Source organism: Ambystoma mexicanum, chromosome 10 (assembly GCF_040938575.1).
Source record: "Ambystoma mexicanum isolate Mex_15411 chromosome 10, UKY_AmexF1_1, whole genome shotgun sequence".
Taxonomy (NCBI): Eukaryota; Metazoa; Chordata; class Amphibia; order Caudata; family Ambystomatidae; genus Ambystoma; species Ambystoma mexicanum.
The window spans coordinates 1,078,376,024-1,078,394,700 of NC_090932.1; the positions used below are offsets into that span (position 1 = coordinate 1,078,376,024).

Consider the following 18,677-nt stretch of genomic DNA (forward strand, 5'->3'; position numbering starts at 1 on the left):
AACAAATCTCACTGGCATTAAAGCAGAGATCATTGGAGGAGCACCAATTCTGAATCGTGGATAGACAGTCAGGAATGAGCGCGACAGCAGAGGCAGCTGAGGGAAGCCTAAAAGAGAGCTGAATGTCATCCGCATAACACTGAAAGTTCGAGGAGAAGGTGGAGATCATTTGCGCCAAAGGGGCCAGACAGACATTGAAGAGCCAGGGTGAGAGGATCAAGCTCTGGGGGACACAACATGTAGAGAGAGTGGTGGTGGAGAGCAAGGACCCAGGTTTGACCTGGTAGGGTCGGTCCAAGAGGAAGGAGGTCAGCCACGCCAGAGCCTAATCCTTGATGCCCAGGTCCTCACAAAGTTGATTGATCAGTGTGGAGTGATTGACCCTGTCGAAAGCAGTAGGATGAGGACAGAAGGAGAGCTAGAGTCAAGATTAGAGAGCAGATCATCACAAGTGTTCAGGAGAGCAGTTTCCATGCCTCTTGCTGCTCTGAAGCCAGACCGATGGTCACGGAGGCAACCAACAGACTCAGTCTGGAGAGTGAGCTGGGAGGGACAACTTTTCCAGGGGTTTCCCCAGGAAAGGAGTTATATAAATTGGGCGATAGTTTGCCGGACAGGTAGGATATGTTATATTTATATTGCTAGGCTGTGGTATGGTATGCTGCTATGCTATGCTACACATAATGCCATGCTTTGTTATCTTATGTTACTCCCCGGTATTTTATCTTGTGCTGTCTGGTAATGCTGTGCTATGTAATTTTTTTTTACATTGGATATGGTTTAAGTTGCATACCTATGTCCAATCTACGTATGCACTGTCAGTTTTATGCATTGTTGGACTTTGCTCTACCAGAAACCCAGAACTGTTTAATACTACACACCCTCAGAGAGCACAAAGCACTCTGAGGCCATAGCAATGGCATAATAGCACTTTACAAACGACATGATACAGTAACTTGGAAACTGAAATTATGAACACTCCAGTAGGATTAATATTGACAGAGATGCATGTTGCTAAGAAGTGGAATGCTGCAGAGTGTAAATATGCAATGTCGAGAATTATTAGGTTCAAAACTGGCATGTTATGTTTACATAATTGCTGGACTTGAAATCATGGTGGATTTGTATATCCTTTTGATAGTTCCCCATGCCCTCATTTTCTATTTTCAAAACAAAAGGCCAACACTTCATTGTAATGGACACTTTTGTGGGTTAATTTTTTTTTGTTTTGTTTTTTCTTTATATTTAAACTAATATGTGTTGTGCTTTCAAAGGTTGGAAAGGATTTGTAATCTCATTAAATGGCACGCATCACTATACTGTGGAATTGTATTGTCCCAATAATGATATAATTAGGGATGCACAGAAATTTGACTGAAAAACCCCGTCCTACGAAACTATATTGGTTTCCTCTCCAGCCCAGAATACTGTTCAAAACTGCATGTATCATCTACAAATCAGTCACGAGTAGCACACCAGCGTATCTGGTGGCTAAGCTCCACATTTCTGGTGACACACGCACCACACGCAGCAAATCAACCAACGGTTTAATTGCAACTCATCTGCAAAGAGACTACCCAAAAACAATCCTTCTCTTGTCACGCACCCACCCTCTGGAACTCGATTCCCCACTCAGCTCGGAATCCCGAACATCGAACCAGCCCCACCCTGAGGTGCTATGGGACACCAGCACCTAGGAGGCTTCACACCTCCAGGGGTGGCAGGTCTGGCCCTCCTAGCTCATGCGGACCCTGGTTGTCTTCTTGGCAGGGGGTCACATGGCAACCTGGCCTGTATACCCTGCTAACTCAGGGTGGGCCTGCAGGCCTCAATGAGACACAGACAATCAGCTCATTTCGTTATGGAGTCTGCAGCCGTTCTGCCGCACGTGCCTGCAGGGCTCCCTTTTATTAGCTTGGGCCATGAAGAAGTCATGGCCCATCTTAAAAGGGCAATACAAGGGGGGAGGGACACATCCCCTTAAAGGGGCAACACACACGGGAGGGTTCACTACACAACAGTACGCTTGTCGAGCAGCTATGTTGTGGAACAAGCAAACTCGCTTCACACATAATAAACATGTATAAACACAATAATGCAGCACCAGGTGCAAAATTCGAAAAAAAGTGTGAACATTTAAAGCCTGAAAACAAAAGTTTGAACAAAACCATTTCAAAGACGAATTCGTGAAAAAAAGAGAAACTAAGCAGCCTGAATAAGTAGCCAGTAGGCGAGTAGGGGTGATTGCAGGCGACAACCATGCACGTTCCCTTGTTTTAATAGCATAAGAAACACATTTTATTAAAGGTTCTGAAGGACACATGGTTTTGATTAAATAAGGAAACATTGTCAGCAGGGCAAAAGGGGGGCAACCCTGGCTGTCCCCCAGTTATGATGTTCAAAATGGTATATGGCTAGAACGTGGAGATATGAATTTGTTTATTTTTTATTTCATTTATCAGTAAACGTGTTACAGTTAAACACTTTACACATATCAAAATATAATTATGTCCACATTAAATCCACCTTTAGATTCACATTAAAAACCTACGGACATAATTTTGCTCGAATAAGCACTCTAGGGGAAAACGACAACACTCATCACCTCTAGTCGATATTCATACGTTACACCTTTGGATGAACATCAGCCATACTCTATAAAGTGCCAGGTGCAAATTATCACTACCACTATTCGGACCGTGCCTCCAAAAGATTAAGCCTTTGATTGATTCAAGATTCTGAACAAAATCCCCAAGGAATTGTAGGTATGATGGACCCCGATTGCAACACTCAGTTAGAACGTGTTTTGCAGTTTGCAAACAGGCAATCGGTTTATATGAAATAGCAGAAAAAACCTGCAAAGGTTTTTAGAGGGACAAAGTTTCAAATAGGGTTATGGCTTCCCAAAGGTGTAGAACATCTGTGGGACATGTGCATACGATTTCAATTTTGCCAAGTGGGCACAATTATTGATCCAGTCCCATTGCGTCACCTTCAACTCAAATTCCCTCTTCAACACATAGAAGGCCAGCTCTCATACGGGGGACGATAATTTCAAACAGTATTAATATTGATTTTACTAAGACAGTTGCCTTCCTAGTTCTCATCTCTTGTACCACTAAGTTAAATAGCGGGCATGTCGGGTCAGTTAAAGCTTCAATATGAAGGAGGCCACGCCTTTTTGAAACCGTGGCTACCATGGAGATAAGACCGAATTCCATGGTGACACACGAGGGAAGACCAATTCCATCGGAGGTCTAAGATCGAGAGACTTTCTAGCCTGTATGATACAGCTGCTCAAAAACAGCTGCTCAAAAACACTGTTTGAAGAGGCATATGGTCCCTTTGAGGGACTTATAATTCATTTATAGGAGTGAGGATATGACAAGGGGGTGTCAGAAGGGCAGCGGAGAGAAATGTTCTTCAAACACAAAAGGTGTATTTTCAAACTTTGATGTTTCTAACTTTAAGTCTTCCTACTAAAGACCTATGGTAAGCATTTCATAGCCCATTATGCTAATGTTAAGCCTTTCCCTAGGCGCTCCGAATGAAGCACTTAGGAGTCAGATGTTGAAGATGATAGCAATTAGTTGGTCAGAATTGCATGATCTTAGTCGAGTGTCAAAGCTGGAAATACATTTTAGTTCCCAAAAAGAGATGAACCAAAGCTTTCAACTGAGCAAAACCAGTGGCAATTCTTAGGCAACGTCCATCCCATTGTGGGGGTTTTGGTAAATTTGGGCCACTTCAGATACAGACAAACTGCGTGCTATTGAGGCTCGGCCCTATGCCTCATCATTAAACAAGTGTTAACTCAGTGGGATAGTGGGATAGATTGGTGGATGTGTCTACTTGCTGCATAAATTGCCCACCTGGTACAGTTGGTGTAATAAGATGCCTAACACACCCAGTGGTCCATGCAGGATGTCGTTGCGCATGCACACCACAGTCTAACTGGGTTCATTCTCTTATTGCCTTCCAGTTTCCTTCCAAGTGGTCGTGAAAGGGAATGGATTCCGCCACGCACGCAACGTGGATCGCGTCCTCTGCAGCTTCAAGATCAACGAGACCGTTACTCTCAGTAAGTACTCTCCCTGCTAACGATCAATTGAACGAATGCTCTGCTTTTTTTTTTAAAGAACTTCTATGAACCTGTTATTGAAAAAAAATGGGCCGGAGGAAAGGGTCAACAGGGCAAGTCATAACCTGTATGGGTCTCTACAAATAGAAATGCACAGTTTCTGAAATCTAAATGTATTTCCCGAAGAATAATCACAATAATAGTGGGTGTATCAAGAACACATGCATTTAATGCTAGAAATGTGTTGTAACATATAAGAGTGCAATATTCCAGGTGTGTCCTGCACATGCCCCTTGGCTGTGCGTCCAGGCCACAGCGCTTGACCAATAGACCTCAACCCAGGTCAATAGCAGCATGCAGCAGACACACCCTTGGTAGGGAGGGGCTGCAACCTGCAGCAGAGATGATGGGAGGAATATCTGTGACATGAGAGGTCAGAGGACGAATCAGTGACATGAAGCGGGCGGACATCGGCTGGGTGTGGGGTAGTGGCGTAAGAAAACCTCAAAGCTGTTATGGCGGGTCTGGAGTTATGGAAAGGTGGGCTGGGTGGGATCTCTACAGTGCCTGTCCATGACGACCTTACTCACACTTGTGATTCAAGGCATCTGAGGTCTAAACTAACCATTTCAGGTTATCCATTGAATTGTGACCCCTGTTGAAAGTTCTTCATCCGAATAATATTGAATGTGTACACTAAGGTGGCATGGGATGACTTTGTGTTGTAGAACCATAGTGGTGTTTTATCACATTAATATACAAACAGGAGATATTTTATTAAAGGTTGTCTGTCGTGGCCATAGCCCAAAGATTTCATTGGAGATTGTGGTTCTCACATGAGCCAGTAAATTGGTTATTACGATAAGCTAGATCCTTCTACAAATCTCCAAACCAGTACGAAGCAAGCGCCGCTGCACCTGTGATTTGTAACCCATAGCTAAGCATATATTTTGGACTACAACTCCCATCAGCCCTAGCCAGCATAGTCAAATGTGAAGGGACTTTGGGGCCATAGTCCTAAACATCTGTAGAGATGCAGGTTGTAGAACCTTGGCAGTCCACGGTTCATAATGCGAATGATTCCCGGCCCATTACAATCAAGAGCAGGTGGCAAACAGCAAGCTATTCTTGCAAGCCTGGGTTTCGGTAGCTCAGTGGCCATCTTCATTTTAGGAACGAAGACCCATGAGAAGTTATAGCAAACCCAACACCAATATAATATCAATTTACACTATTTTGGGCGTAGGGAAATATTTTTATTGCAGACATTCGCAGGGAAAACTTGACAATGAAAAATCATAGTTTTAAGGAAACAAAGTATGTCATGCAGATGTAAACTGAATTTTCGAAGCATAGAATCTTTTAACTAGACTCAGCAAACTAGAAAGTTGAATCTATAACCCTTTTCTAGACTTGATAAAAATATGTTTCGTGTCTCGCAAAAGGTCACACTTCCTCAATAACTGATTTGCACATTGTCAAAAAAATAACACCTATTTCCTTGCCTGTCTCTGCAAGGCGCACAATCTTCGTATATTAGAAACACTGGATAGAAAAGAATACTCATCGAGCCATTAATCACCAAACGTTGATCTCCTAACACTTGCACTCTACTCTTTCTAGCTATTCTGGGTTAACTCTCCTCCATCTGGTAAATGGATTTATAAATGAAGCAGAGATGCTTTGTTGATGTGAAAAAATACTATTTGTGGTTGGATCCATGGTGACAATGGCGCTGGATCGGACAGTTGTCGCTTGTCATAGTTATGCCTGAGTGTGTGATCACGGAATCACTGCTGGAAACGATTAGGTTTTCATGTTGTTGATTTTTATTGGTTTTTAATGGCCCATTAGTTGCCTTGGTCTTGCATGCAAGTATTTGTACATTTGCATGACGACAAAAAGCCAAATCGCTTTTCGACAAGGGGTCTTTTTCAAGGCCGAGGAGTAGAGGAATGGGTGGTCCTTAGATAATTGGCTGGATAGCTTCTGATGTGATCGGCGGGGCCTCTGTGTACACTCTCGGATCACCATCATCATTACGCACCTCAGGACTTCAGGTGCTCTGTCCCGCAGGAACCCTGAAATGGCTGCAGGAAGTACCATACACACATGATTTACTAAGCAGATCAGCGCAGGGATCTGACCTTTCCTACAAGTTCCTATACCTACCCTGGGCTTTGTTGATGTGTTTTTGCCCTGTAGAGAGCTTTAAGAGTTTTTTTGCCTGTGACCTAACTGATGTTGACATTCATTTCAACAATATGAAAGTGTAATTCTTTGAAATTCTGCACAGATCACTCGATGAGTTTTATTCAACCAAGGAAAATGAGCCCGGGCAGGGGGAAGAGGGTTGGAGATGATGAGCCCTAACGCACCTCAGACACAATTAATCAATTAAGAAGATTTTCCTAGAAGATCAGTAAAACGTTATAGAGCCTTAGGGCATAATTTACTAAAATGTTTTAACAAGGGTAAGTCCCACTGGAAACATGTTTGTGAATCATTAACTAAATTTACCCTGTTTGCCAAAAGAATTGTGTGGTAAAAAATGAGCCCTAATGTCCCAGAGACTCCGTTTAACCTCTTGGGAGATGGACTGATACACTATTGGTACTTGGGGTGGCACAGATAGACTTTCAGAGTGGTCAGATGTGCGCATCAACCCCCCCCCCCACACCTGCCTGACCTTCACCCTCTAAAGGTCCTTCAGCACCCCCACTGAATTCCCCTACACCCATTTCTTCCCCATATTGCACTTACCTCAGTCTCCGGTTGCCTCTTGCCCTGTCTCTCTGATGCCTCGCCTCCTGACCCCAGGCTTGGAAATAGAGAAGGGACTCAGAGTAGTTCCCTTCCCCATGTCCATGGCTGCCATATTTTTTCTAGCTTTCTTCTAACATATTTTTGAAAGTGTGTTTGTCTGTTTGTCTGCTATCAAAATAAAGAGGGAACTATCTAGAGAGTTCCAAAGGGATTTGATAGGGGTAACCTTTCACAAGGAATCTACTGCCGTGGTTTAAAGTTGCTAAAGTTGTGCCCCTAGTGGATAAAAGCAAGATGATTATTTTTCTCAATTTAAAGTTGCTAAAGTGGCGACCCTGGTGGATGAAATTGGAACTAATGCTTATTTTGCTTAATGAACGACCATAGCTATGTTGCTTAACAAACTACCATAACGAAAGCTAAAAGTGTGCTTAACAAATGATATAATAAAAGCTAAGAATGCGTAAAATATTAGTACAAGTAATGCAGGACATTAAACAGAAGGAAATCCTGTGAATTAGTCTTATCGACACTCAAGAAGTACACATCCCCAGTGACAAGAAACATGTAATTCAATCATCAAACCACCCAATAGACTATCTACTTTTGGGATTTTGTCTGATGACCAGCGTAAAGAGGCAGCCAGGGCAGCATAGACAGTTGAACAATGCCATCAAAAGACTTTAAGCACAATCAAGCAGACAGGCAACACTGAGACAGCAAGACACACCAAACCTGTAATTCAATCATCATGCCACCCAATAGACAAACTACTTTTGGAAACTTGTCTAATGCTTGGTATAAAGGCAGCCAGGGAAGCGAGAACAGTTGAACAATGCCATCAAAGACGGCAAGCAGAAGCAGGGCGGTAGGCAGCACAGACACACAAGAACAGATACAAGCCAGACAACATGCTAATGCAGTCATCTGATGTTCAGCATAAAGGGACAGCCATGGCAGCAGTGGAGAACATACACAAAGTGTTACTATGTAGCCTGGGGAGCACCAGGTATGTTTGCTAGGTTCTAGTCACTGGCTAGTGATAATGAACTCTCAGTGAGTAAGAAATGGTAGGCTGTGTGTATGTGTAGTTTTGGGGTGGCAAGTGACTTTTTATGGCTGACTAGTAGCTTGCAACATGACATTTTCACCCCTGTTTTTAATTTGCAGTAATTTTGCATCTGTGGATCTTAATTCATCAGATCATGGTTGCCTTTTCTCTTTGTATTTATACATGATTTTTTCTTTTACTTTTTTGGCTAATGTCTAGGATCTTTATTTCTACTCCTCTTGCAGTAATGTCTCATGAGTGGCTTTCTTCTGTCATGGGTAATTTCTCATAGTTCATTTCTTCTTTTGTGGTAAATGTTTTAGATCGTGGTATTTTCTGCATGCAAGGAATGCCTCTTAAACTTTGCAGCTGTTCTTCATTTAGCATTGAGCTTGAGCCCTTGGTAACATGCATCTGTTACAGAATGGGATTACACAGAATAATTCTGAGTCCAAATAACCGGACAAACTCAGGAAGATGGCAAGTCTCTATTTTATTACCAATTATCTACAACAGGTAGGTTACAACAAACATCAATGGACGTACGCTGATTCTCCACGATTTCCGCAAAAAACACACTCCGCAAAAAACACACTTATATACCTTTCTCATGCACCATACTGACGTCACCCTATGTGGCAAAAGTAAAAAACGTATCAAGGGTCGGGATTGGTTAAGGGAAGAATCTAGATATACAATCATATAGGAGCTCGGATTGTTGTTGGTTGTCCTTTGCCAGGACAACTTATGCCTACTGCTACAAACATGTCATTTAAGAAAAATTAGTTACACAGTGTTTCATTGGTTTCTCAAGCTATAAGATCCTTCGTTATACGGACTAAATCAATTGGTTTGGCATGTGCCTGGAACATTCAGTTCAATTAGAAACACATAAGCCAAGACCCAGGTGCAGGGAGATAGGACATGAAGCTGCCTCACCACCCAATTAGCCCAACATCGCTCATCACCCATGCCTTCTGCATGCAATTGTCTTTGTACTTGGCCTTGCAGAACATTCTTGTCCTAGGAATTCAAAGGAAGTGAGGGTACTCGCTATCATTTCTGGAACTCCAAGTTCAAGTCCTATTTTCAGACTCCACTCATGTGACAAGAGACCACCATTTTGCTCATTCTGCATTAATGTCTTTAATGAATTGAGACTTGGCATCCTTTGTATTCTTTCCTTCACCTTAACGTGAGAGGATTCATCCTCCGCAAACATGTTCTTCTTCAGTGTAAATAGCTGACCTCAATTTCTAGGATCTTGACTTCAGGCCAGACATCCTCGCAACGCAGCTCCAGCAACCTAGTATTCTACTGTGACACAGCTTTTCATTCTCCTTTCATAGTTTATGGCTTATCTATTTCATGAGACCAATGTCCAGCTTCTATACAATGTTAACTTTGCCTGCATTATATTCACTACTTATAGTTAGCCTATACGATGACTTGATCTATCTTGCATTTCAGCGTGTATATATCCTTTATGCTTCTGATTTCTTCATCCCTTTCTCTCATGTACTTTTCTTCTTTACACGTTTAAGGGTCACTTGATTCTTTACTTCGTTATTTCTCCTCTGGGATCCATTCATTGTATATATTCAGTACTTCAGGACTTCATGCACACTTTCTTGTGATGTCATCAGTCCGCTCTCTTAGTTCGTTTTCATATTTCTTCAGGGATTTCTTCCTGCAGGCCATTCTGTCCTGGAGGATACATTTGATACGGTTGTCTCAATTGATACCTTCTTCCAAATGCTTGCTGCAGTATTAGTACAATAGCTGTTGTCAGACAGGGCACGGTCTCATGACTCCAATACAGGGGAGGTAGGGGGGTAGGGCCTGCTCCTCTACAGCATTATTGTGGGAGATTTTCATTTCTTCTTCTCTCGAGATTAATATCTCATGTTATTGTTTCTCCCCACCTGTGATGTAATGAATGAGACTTTTTTCCTGTCTTTTGAGGCCAGTGTTTCAGAGTTTGGCCTATTTTTCTCCATCAGTTATCTCTTCTCATGCATTTCTCAAATCAGCCTCCTGCAAGGCCATTTTCATGGCTTTAAAAGCCTTCCACACATATGTCGTCTTCTAGGATTATACAGCTGGTATGCATTATATCGAGAGATAACCCCCTATGCGTTCCTTCTGTTGGGGGCTGTTGCACAGGAACGTATCCCTGCCAACTGCCCGATTGGTGAGGGTTTGCAATGCCCAGTCAGGAAAGTTGATCAGGCTGGTTCATGTCCTCACTGCCGGGCACTGCAGCAGTGGGTAGTTTAACTTATTTTCCAGATGTGAGTGCACCGGAAATGCTATAAAGCGCGAGGCCTACCACCCCGGAAGAGCTAAGGCTGTTTACTGTCTCTCTGACACACAACTAGAGACCGCAGGTCGATTGGACAGCGCCCTCAAAATCTGTGAGGGCCATAATGGCCACATGGAAGACAAACAGACCAGCTGAGATGGCCCAGAATGAGGGCAATGTGCTAAACAGGTGAAGCGTAGTTCAGCATTTGTGCACTAGCATTACACAACCGTTGCAGCTTCGGTGTTATGCACATAGGTAGCATCACATACAATGCATTTACATTGCTACAACCTGTCAAAGCAAAGGCACAGACCGAAGAGTACAGGTAGAATGATGGAAGAAATGGCTGCAACCCCCAGGCTTCCAACTGCGGCCGCCGGAGCAGCCATTACATGGCCATTGTCATCATTTGAGGGTTCCAACCTGTACCCACTGCTAAACCTGGGGCTAACTCTGCTACCCCTGACACTGTCTCTGCTAAACCTGGGGCTAACTCTGCTACCCCTGACACTGCCTCTGCTAAACCTGGGGCTAACTCTGCTACCCCTGACACTGCCTCTGCCAAACCTGGGGCTAACTCTGCTACCCCTGACACTGCCTCTGCTAAACCTGGGGCTAACTCTGCTACCCCTGATACTGCCTCTGCTAAACCTGTGGCTAACTCTGCTACCCCTGACACTGTCTCTGCTAAACCTGGGGCTAACTCTGCTACCCCTGACACTGTCTCTGGTAACCTGGGGCTAACTCTGCTACCCCTGCCACTGCCTCTGCTAAACCTGGGGCTAACTCTGCTACCCCTGACACTGCCTCTGCTAAACCTGGGACTAACTCTGCTACCCCTGACACTGCCTCTGTGACTCTGCTCGGATATCAGAAAGCGAAAGAGATCTCTGATGAGAGCCCTGTTGACTTTCCGAAGGTGCCAACCCCTCTCCCTTCCCCAGCCCCGTAGCAGCCTCCACTTGGCGGGTATGTTGCTCGGGGTGGAAGAAGGGCACATGAAGCATTAACCGATGTTGGATGAAATAACAGCGAAGTAGGGTTCTGAGCTTGGTACATGATGTTAGCCAATGGTGGTGTGTGATGTTGGAGGTCATTGCTGGGGCATTTGAGGCCGTGCCTGTCATATGCGGCCTGCCACTCTGGCTCTGAAACTCCATTCCTATGGGGACTGGTATTGGATGGCATTATTTGGGCACTTGAGGCTGAGCTTTGTATATGATGGTAGCAACAGAAATATGTGAGGATACATTTTGCACATTGTGACTATACCAGGAATATTGGGCATTAGCTGGCATTGGATGGCATTTCTGGGCACACTGCTGTTAGTCTATGAGGGCAGCACCTGTATGTGAGGCTGTACCTTTTATATATGCCCTTTCCTGCCACGTGTGGCTATAAAATGATACAGTGTCAGCCTATGCATATTATGGCAGCACCTGGAAATGTAGGCATATATTACTATAAAATGACTTATAACGGGTGTTGCATGCTATAATTGACATGAGATAGTAGTAACTGGCCTTGGGTACAATGACGGATCCCCTCGCCGAAGATTGTTCTGCTCGATGTACCCCTTCCATTTGATAAACCCACTTAGAGCATATCAATGTGGTTGATAACTGAAATAATTGTTTGTCTGCTCTATTTCTATTTAAATAATCTACCTAAGGCCATGTCTCTGGATAGAATCACCCTGTGGCCTGATATCGGTAGTTATTGGTCAACATCAGGAGCTGGGTGTGACCATGAAGGAAGCCATAATGCACAGGACCCTCGAGCGTGACACAGGGCACATGCTCACCTGTTGAGCCCTGCCTTGCAGGAACTTGGAGAGACATTCCCAAAATATTTTCTGAAACCCTGCCGGGTTCACAAGGTGGCCTAGAAACCCAATGTGGGCAGTGGTGTGAAGGCTGATAAAAGGTCCAATATGACGACGTGCAGCAAATACCCCACATGAGCCATGCCACTTCTGATCCTCCAACCGTCACTCCTTTGCTCTTCTCGCTCCAAAGCACAGGAATGTTCTTCCTTTTTTGGGTTTCTTTCTTATCTCTCTCAATTCAAATCTTGTCTTACAGATCATCTCTAAACTTGACTTGTTCGCCTTACAAATTTGTACTTATTGTACCATTCGTGAAGATTCGCTATGAAGCCCTTAGCTGTTGAGCGCCATACAAATACAATAACCCACAAAGACCCCTGTTATGGTGTTTTTCACTGGCATTCACCCTGGTGCATCTAACAGCCTCCACAGTGGTGTTTTCGCATCAGTGAACAATGTGTTTGCTTTGGCATTAAATCTCCCAGCGATATTGACTACATACTTATGTACTTTTAGGTTTTCCCGTGTGACACGCAATAAATAAAAAACCAGGAAGGTGTACCAAACACACTGAACTACACACACACACAGCCATTGACCCAAATAACCCCTTACCCACTAATCCCGTTAGTACATACAATCGGTCAACTAAACCATACAACTCATTAAAAGATGCCCACAACCCCAGATACTTCTCAGTCCTATCCTGCCTTGAAAACAAAACCTTATCGGTTACCAGACATTTGGTCGAAAAAAATTGGTCGACTGGACAAATGGTCCAACCAATTTGGTCGAAAACCAAATGGTCGAATTTTTTTATTTTTTTATTTTGACCCCTTTTTTTTGGGGGGGGTTTCCCCAACCCCCTTTTTTTCTAAAAAACCCTTTTTTTAAAAAACGAAAACCCGAAAAATATATATATAAATAAAAGATAAAAATCGACCATTTGGTTTTCGACCAAATTGCGTCGACCAAATGTCTTTCGACCAGTTTTCAGTCGACCAAATGTCTGGACACCACCTTATCAACACTTGACAAAACTGGCAACTCATTTACCCAATCCTGCGCCTGGGGTTTCTTCTGTGTCATCCAAACCCTCAGTATCTGCTTAACAGCCACTAGAAGCGACCACGCCAATATTTAGATAGCAAAGGGGAAGGTGTGAGGATTGGTACTCCTATCTCTTGCAGCAGCATTATTCCAGTGTATCTCTCTGGATTACTTTGTTGTGCCCCTGATCTCTTGCCTGCCTACCAGACTGCCTCGTCTTGTTTCACTCATTCTTACTGCCCTTAGATCGTCTTTTGAAATGCCTTGGTTTTGCCCTTGTCTAAGTGCTCTCGCCACCCATTGAGACCCGTGTCTTTTCCTGGCCTGTCGCTATTGTTCCATTGTTGGTTAGAAGCTCTTTGCGACCTGTCTCCTTTTCACCTTGGGTTCAGCTTACGCTTGCCGGGACTCTTACTTTATTTTTTCCTGCCTATCTTTTTCCCCACCAGTTCACCATTGCATGGGGTCCTGACCCTGGACCGCGAACTTTCCTTGCACGTATTTAACAGCTCAGCATTCATTATCGTGTTGTGTGGTCTCTACTGGACTACCATAATGGGTTTCCTTCTCTGCCACCTTGTTTCATCGCACCTTGATTGTATGATACTTTTCTGTTTTTCGTAAATGGCCAGCAACATGCTAGGTTACAGTTTTCTCAGCACGGTTTCTGATAGCCATACCCATCAGTCTGTCGTTCTCATCAATGTATTGTTAGATCATGCATGCACCTTTTGTCCTTTGCGGCTAAACGCTAGATCTTGTGCGATTTTTCTCCCCAACGTTTCCTGTACTACTTTTGCGGGCTTTCTTCGTGGGCACTTTCTTATAGCCTCATCGGCACATGATGTGACGAAGTCCCATATTTTAGCCTCAGTAGCGGGTCGGTGGTGGCCATGTGTCCCTAGCGGTGGGTGAATTTTCAGAGAGTAGAAGCAGAATTCGCAGCATTGTCGTTGCTTCTGTATAAAACTGTAACTTCCGTGCATTTCTTCACTGCGGCTGATTTTCTTGATAAAATGGAACTGTGACCAGTGCTCGCACATATTGTGGTGGACAGAGGCGTTGCTGGTGTGGGGGGGGGGGGCTATAGCCTCTTTTGATTGTAGCCCTGGATCGAAGCTCAGGAGCTACAACCAAAAGGCTAGCTAGCCCCTAGTCCCGACAGTCCCGACATTAGCGCAGCCCTGGATCTTTTCCAGATCTAGCAACACCCCTGATGGTGGAGATGTTCTGCTGAACTCCGACAAGTGTCCAGGCAGAGAGAGTTTTAGTGCCATCTGGGCCATAGAGAGCAACAAGGGCACCTGCCTGTCCACTAAAAGTGTAGAGAGGCTTGCTTTCATAAAGGTGAACAGCCATCTAATCCCTAAGCATCTAACGATCCCCGAGTGAGTCATCCCAGAGAACGCACACGCAACAGATGCGGACGACCATGATGTTCTAGTCCAGTGCAAATTCCACTTTTGCCTCATCTTATATAAATGTATAAAAGATGACATTTTCCCGAAGAATACAGTGTGTGGAAAATATGTGCCTTTCTTTAAAGATGCACTCTAGTCAAAATGGCGTCCTCCTTCCCGTTCTGTGTTTGGTGGATGTCCCACTCCTTCCTCTGTCCATCCCCTTCTTGACACTTCTGACCTCTCCTGCAAGATAAAAGATAAGAGAAAAAGGTGAGGTCAGTCACGGCATGCTCATTCTTCGAAAAGGGTATTGGGCTAGGGCACAGAGATAGGGGTAGCTGGACAGAGAGTGAATGAGAATACCTATATTTTAAAAAAAAAACAATGTATTGATCAGAGACGGACAACCATGCCACATATAAAACTTTGTCAACAAGCCAACTGTATTACATCTGGTCAATAATGCTCCCTGGATTACCAGGTTTGGGGCCTCATTACGACTTCGGCGGTAGCCATGCCGCTATTGGCGGCATGGCTGCCGCCGAAATCGGGTCCGGGTCCGGGTTCCCAGAATGGGAAATTACCGGGCCATTCCGAGTTTGGAGAGCCCGGTAATTCCTCCCTCCAGGAACCCGGCCCTGGACCTTCCCCACTCAAATCTGAGCCCCGATAGGGCACAATGGGAATGGGAGAGGGTGCAAACAACGGGCCGATTATGAGTGGTCCGTTGTTTGCTCCCTCTTCCCCTTGCGGGACCCGGTAAGGACGCCTGGTTTGACCAGGCGTTACTTACCGGGTCCTGCGAAGGGAGCTTGTAATGAGGCGGAACAGGTTTAACTGGTCCATCTCCTTTAGCAGAGCCTGTTAACCCGTTCCGCCTCACTCGTAATGAGGCCCCTGGTCTTTTATCCAGTGCCTCCAACTATTTTCAATATTCCCCCAACTTATACCCCTCCCCTCCTCCTTGCCCCTCCCTCCCTTTTAACCCAAATTCTTCAGTGTCCAGAGTCTTCAAACGCTATGGAGTACTTTCTGGGCTGTGTGTGGAAGGTTTTGCCCATACTTAGCCTCTCAGATGACGTGCATATTTTTAAGTATTCGTGGTTTGTAGAAGTGGGCTTCCCTGTCTATCTCAAACTCATGGAAGGGATTCCAGACTGCTAGGAACTTCAAATATTTCCCAGCTCGAAGGGCCCATATCTTTTCCATTGCCATGACCCCCCCCATATCTTGACCCACCACCAAGCAGTCGTCGGCCCTGTTTCACACTTCCATCTCTGTGCCAGGGTCATTCTCGCGGCTGACAGTAAGTGCGTGATTAAGGTGGCCCTAGGCCCAGACATTGCATGAGTGCCTTCGACAGCCACTCCTAATAAAATAGTCTTGGGAGACATAGGAAGCTCCACCCCTGTGATGTCTTTTATGTGCCCCAACACTTCTTTCCAATATGCCACTGCTTTGGGAAAAGACCACGACCTGTGGTATAACTCTCCCCTCTCCCCACAATTCCATTTTTTAAAGGTGCGGCCTAGTCAAAGCGCTTTCCACCCATCCTCGTCCTTCTGTGTTTGGTGGTACTCCTCCCACTGACCATCCCCTTCTCGATTCCAACACCGCAAATCTCCTGTAAGAAAACATTCAGGGAATCTATCCCTTTTATCATGCGCCATCCCAAGCACTTATTGAACCTATTGATCTGTTTATCCAATTTACCGAGCTCTGCATCACTCAAACTCCCTCTATTTGACTCAATCTGATGACCTAATTTACCCTAAGAAATCTACACCTCACCCAAAGCTCTGCATCACTCAAACTCCCTCTATTTGACTCAATCTGATGACCTCATTTACCCTAAGAAATCTACATCTCACCCAAAGCTCTGCATCACTCAAACTCCCTCTATTTGACTCAATCTGATGACCTCATTTACCCTAAGAAATCTACATCTCACCCAAATTCTCTGGGAACCAGGCAAACATCAGAAACCGAAGTATCTTTGTTTAAACTAGTTAATCCAGAAGATATGTGGACAAAACCATTGCGTCACCGATTTGTCGGGGATTACAATCAGTGGGAGCCCCAAACGAGGGTGGATGCATTTGCTCCCACAGCACAACATCAACCAAAATTCAGCAATGGTCGAATGCATGGGGAAATCAGATAGCCATTACCAACCCTCCTGCCTGACCCAGGCTTCATTTTAGAGGTAGACCAGTGATCAGAAAAGAACCAGCGGCAGCAACTGTAGCAAAGAGTTGGTAAACAAAATGGCACACAGCCCTGCTATGGTTTCAGTCTACAAATGCACACAAGGATGGGTGAGACAATCAGCTGAAGCAGAGGGACAATTTGTTTAATAAAAAGAGCCAATCCCTCAATAAGCTTAGTTTATTTTGGTCCATGGCTGAAAACTGCCCTGTGCTCAGACCAAGGATATGAAAGCTGTCAGTGCTTCAGGGTGAGTGAGGGAGTTTGGCAAAGCAGAGCAGTGGTGTTTCGGAGCAGCAAGGAGGAGAGCGTGGACTGTTCCAGGTGATATTTCTGCATTGTGACGGCCGAACATAAAACCAACTGATTTATTTCGGCAGATTTTGTGCAGCCCTCAAAATGTGGAATGATCACATAGGGGGGCAAGTTTACCCCCCACAATCCATGGGAAGGTGATCCCATCCCCACCCTCTCCCGCGCTGGTGGGATTTCTTAGAAAACAGGGTGTTTTAGCCCCTAGATGCCCTTTACTCCCCTTCTGACTCCCTTTCCCACCCAAAACATTCCCATCCCTTCCCCAGCACTCACACAGACACCCAAACACAGACATTTACCCTGTTGGCCCACCACATCACTTCCAGCCATGCCAGCAGTGATTGTGGCAGGATCTATCACCACCCTCACAAGGTCTGCACTGCAATCTATGTAGGCACAGCAACATCTGGCACTGACATACCCACGGGTGGCTCTGAGGATGACTACCCGTGGCCCCTCAAACCCAACAGGCGGAAGGGACCCGTTGAAAGCTCATCATCCTGACTAAGCAATGGCAGAGGTTCCACCCAGCTAAAACAAGAGAGTAGACAGATTCCACTCAGCCAAAACAAGAGAGTAGACAGAGGTTCCACCCAGCCAAAACAAGAGAGTAGACAGAGGTTCCACCCAGCCAAAACAAGAGAATAGACAGATTCCACTCAGCCAAAACAAGAGAGTAGACAGAGGTTCCACCCAGCCAAAACAAGAGAGTAGACAGAGGTTCCACCCAGCCAAAACAAGAGAGTAGACAGATTCCACCCAGCCAAAACAAGAGAGTAGACAGATTCCACTCAGCCAAAACAAGAGAGTAGACAGATTCCACCCAGCCAAAACAAGAGAGTAGACAGATTTCACCCAGCCAAAACAAGAGAGTGGACAGATTCCACTCAGCCAAAACAAGAGAGTAGACAGATTCCACCCAGCCAAAACAAGAGAGTAGACAGATTTCACCCAGCCAAAACAAGAGAGTGGACAGATTCCACTCAGCCAAAACAAGAGAGTAGACAGATTTCACTCAGCCAAAACAAGAGAGTAGACAGAGGTTCCACCCAGCCAAAACAAGAGAGTAGACATAGGTTCCACTCAGCCAAAACAAGAGAGTGGAGCGATTCCACCCAGCCAAAACAAGAGAGTAGACAGAGGTTCCACCCAGCCAAAAAAAGAGAGTAGTGCAGGGGATACTTGAAGGATTACAGACTGTGACTTTTATTTGATCAGCAGGAGGGGGAGACCACAGGAAGAGATGGGCAGGCTGATGTGGTACTAAGCAACCTGGAATTGCTCAGAATTGATTTCTTTAGAGATCCCTCTTTCTCACAAGCAGTTCATTGTTGTTGTTAAACAAACACTATTGAACTAAATGTTCAGTGTCACAAATTGTATGTTAATCACTGAGCCATCCTAGTGTCCAATAGTAAATGTATGCACCATTCAGAGCATGACAGACTCTGTGCTGTGGCCTGCTCTACAGCCAGACTACACCATGTCAAATAAGCCACCCCCTTCCAACCATGTGTTCACATTGGAGAAAACGACCTCCTCCAAAATCTTTCCTATTAGGATAAGATTGGTAATAGGGGGGATAGTTGGCGAGATCCTCAATATATTGATTTTGCAAGGGCAAACGAATCCAAAATCCTTCAAGTCCTCGGTTTTTGACTCGAGTA

The 18,677-nt window shown here is 44.8% G+C and overlaps 1 protein-coding gene across 1 annotated transcript in view; it reads left to right on the forward strand.

Moving 5' to 3' along the window:
• The window catches only part of ANTXR1 (ANTXR cell adhesion molecule 1), a 655,342-nt gene that overhangs the window by 266,001 nt on the left and 370,664 nt on the right, over positions 1 to 18,677 (forward strand). Inside the window, exon 10 of the mRNA XM_069618887.1 lies at positions 3,983 to 4,081. Coding sequence (XP_069474988.1) covers positions 3,983 to 4,081 — 99 coding nt within the window. The remainder of the gene's footprint in view (positions 1 to 3,982; positions 4,082 to 18,677) is intronic.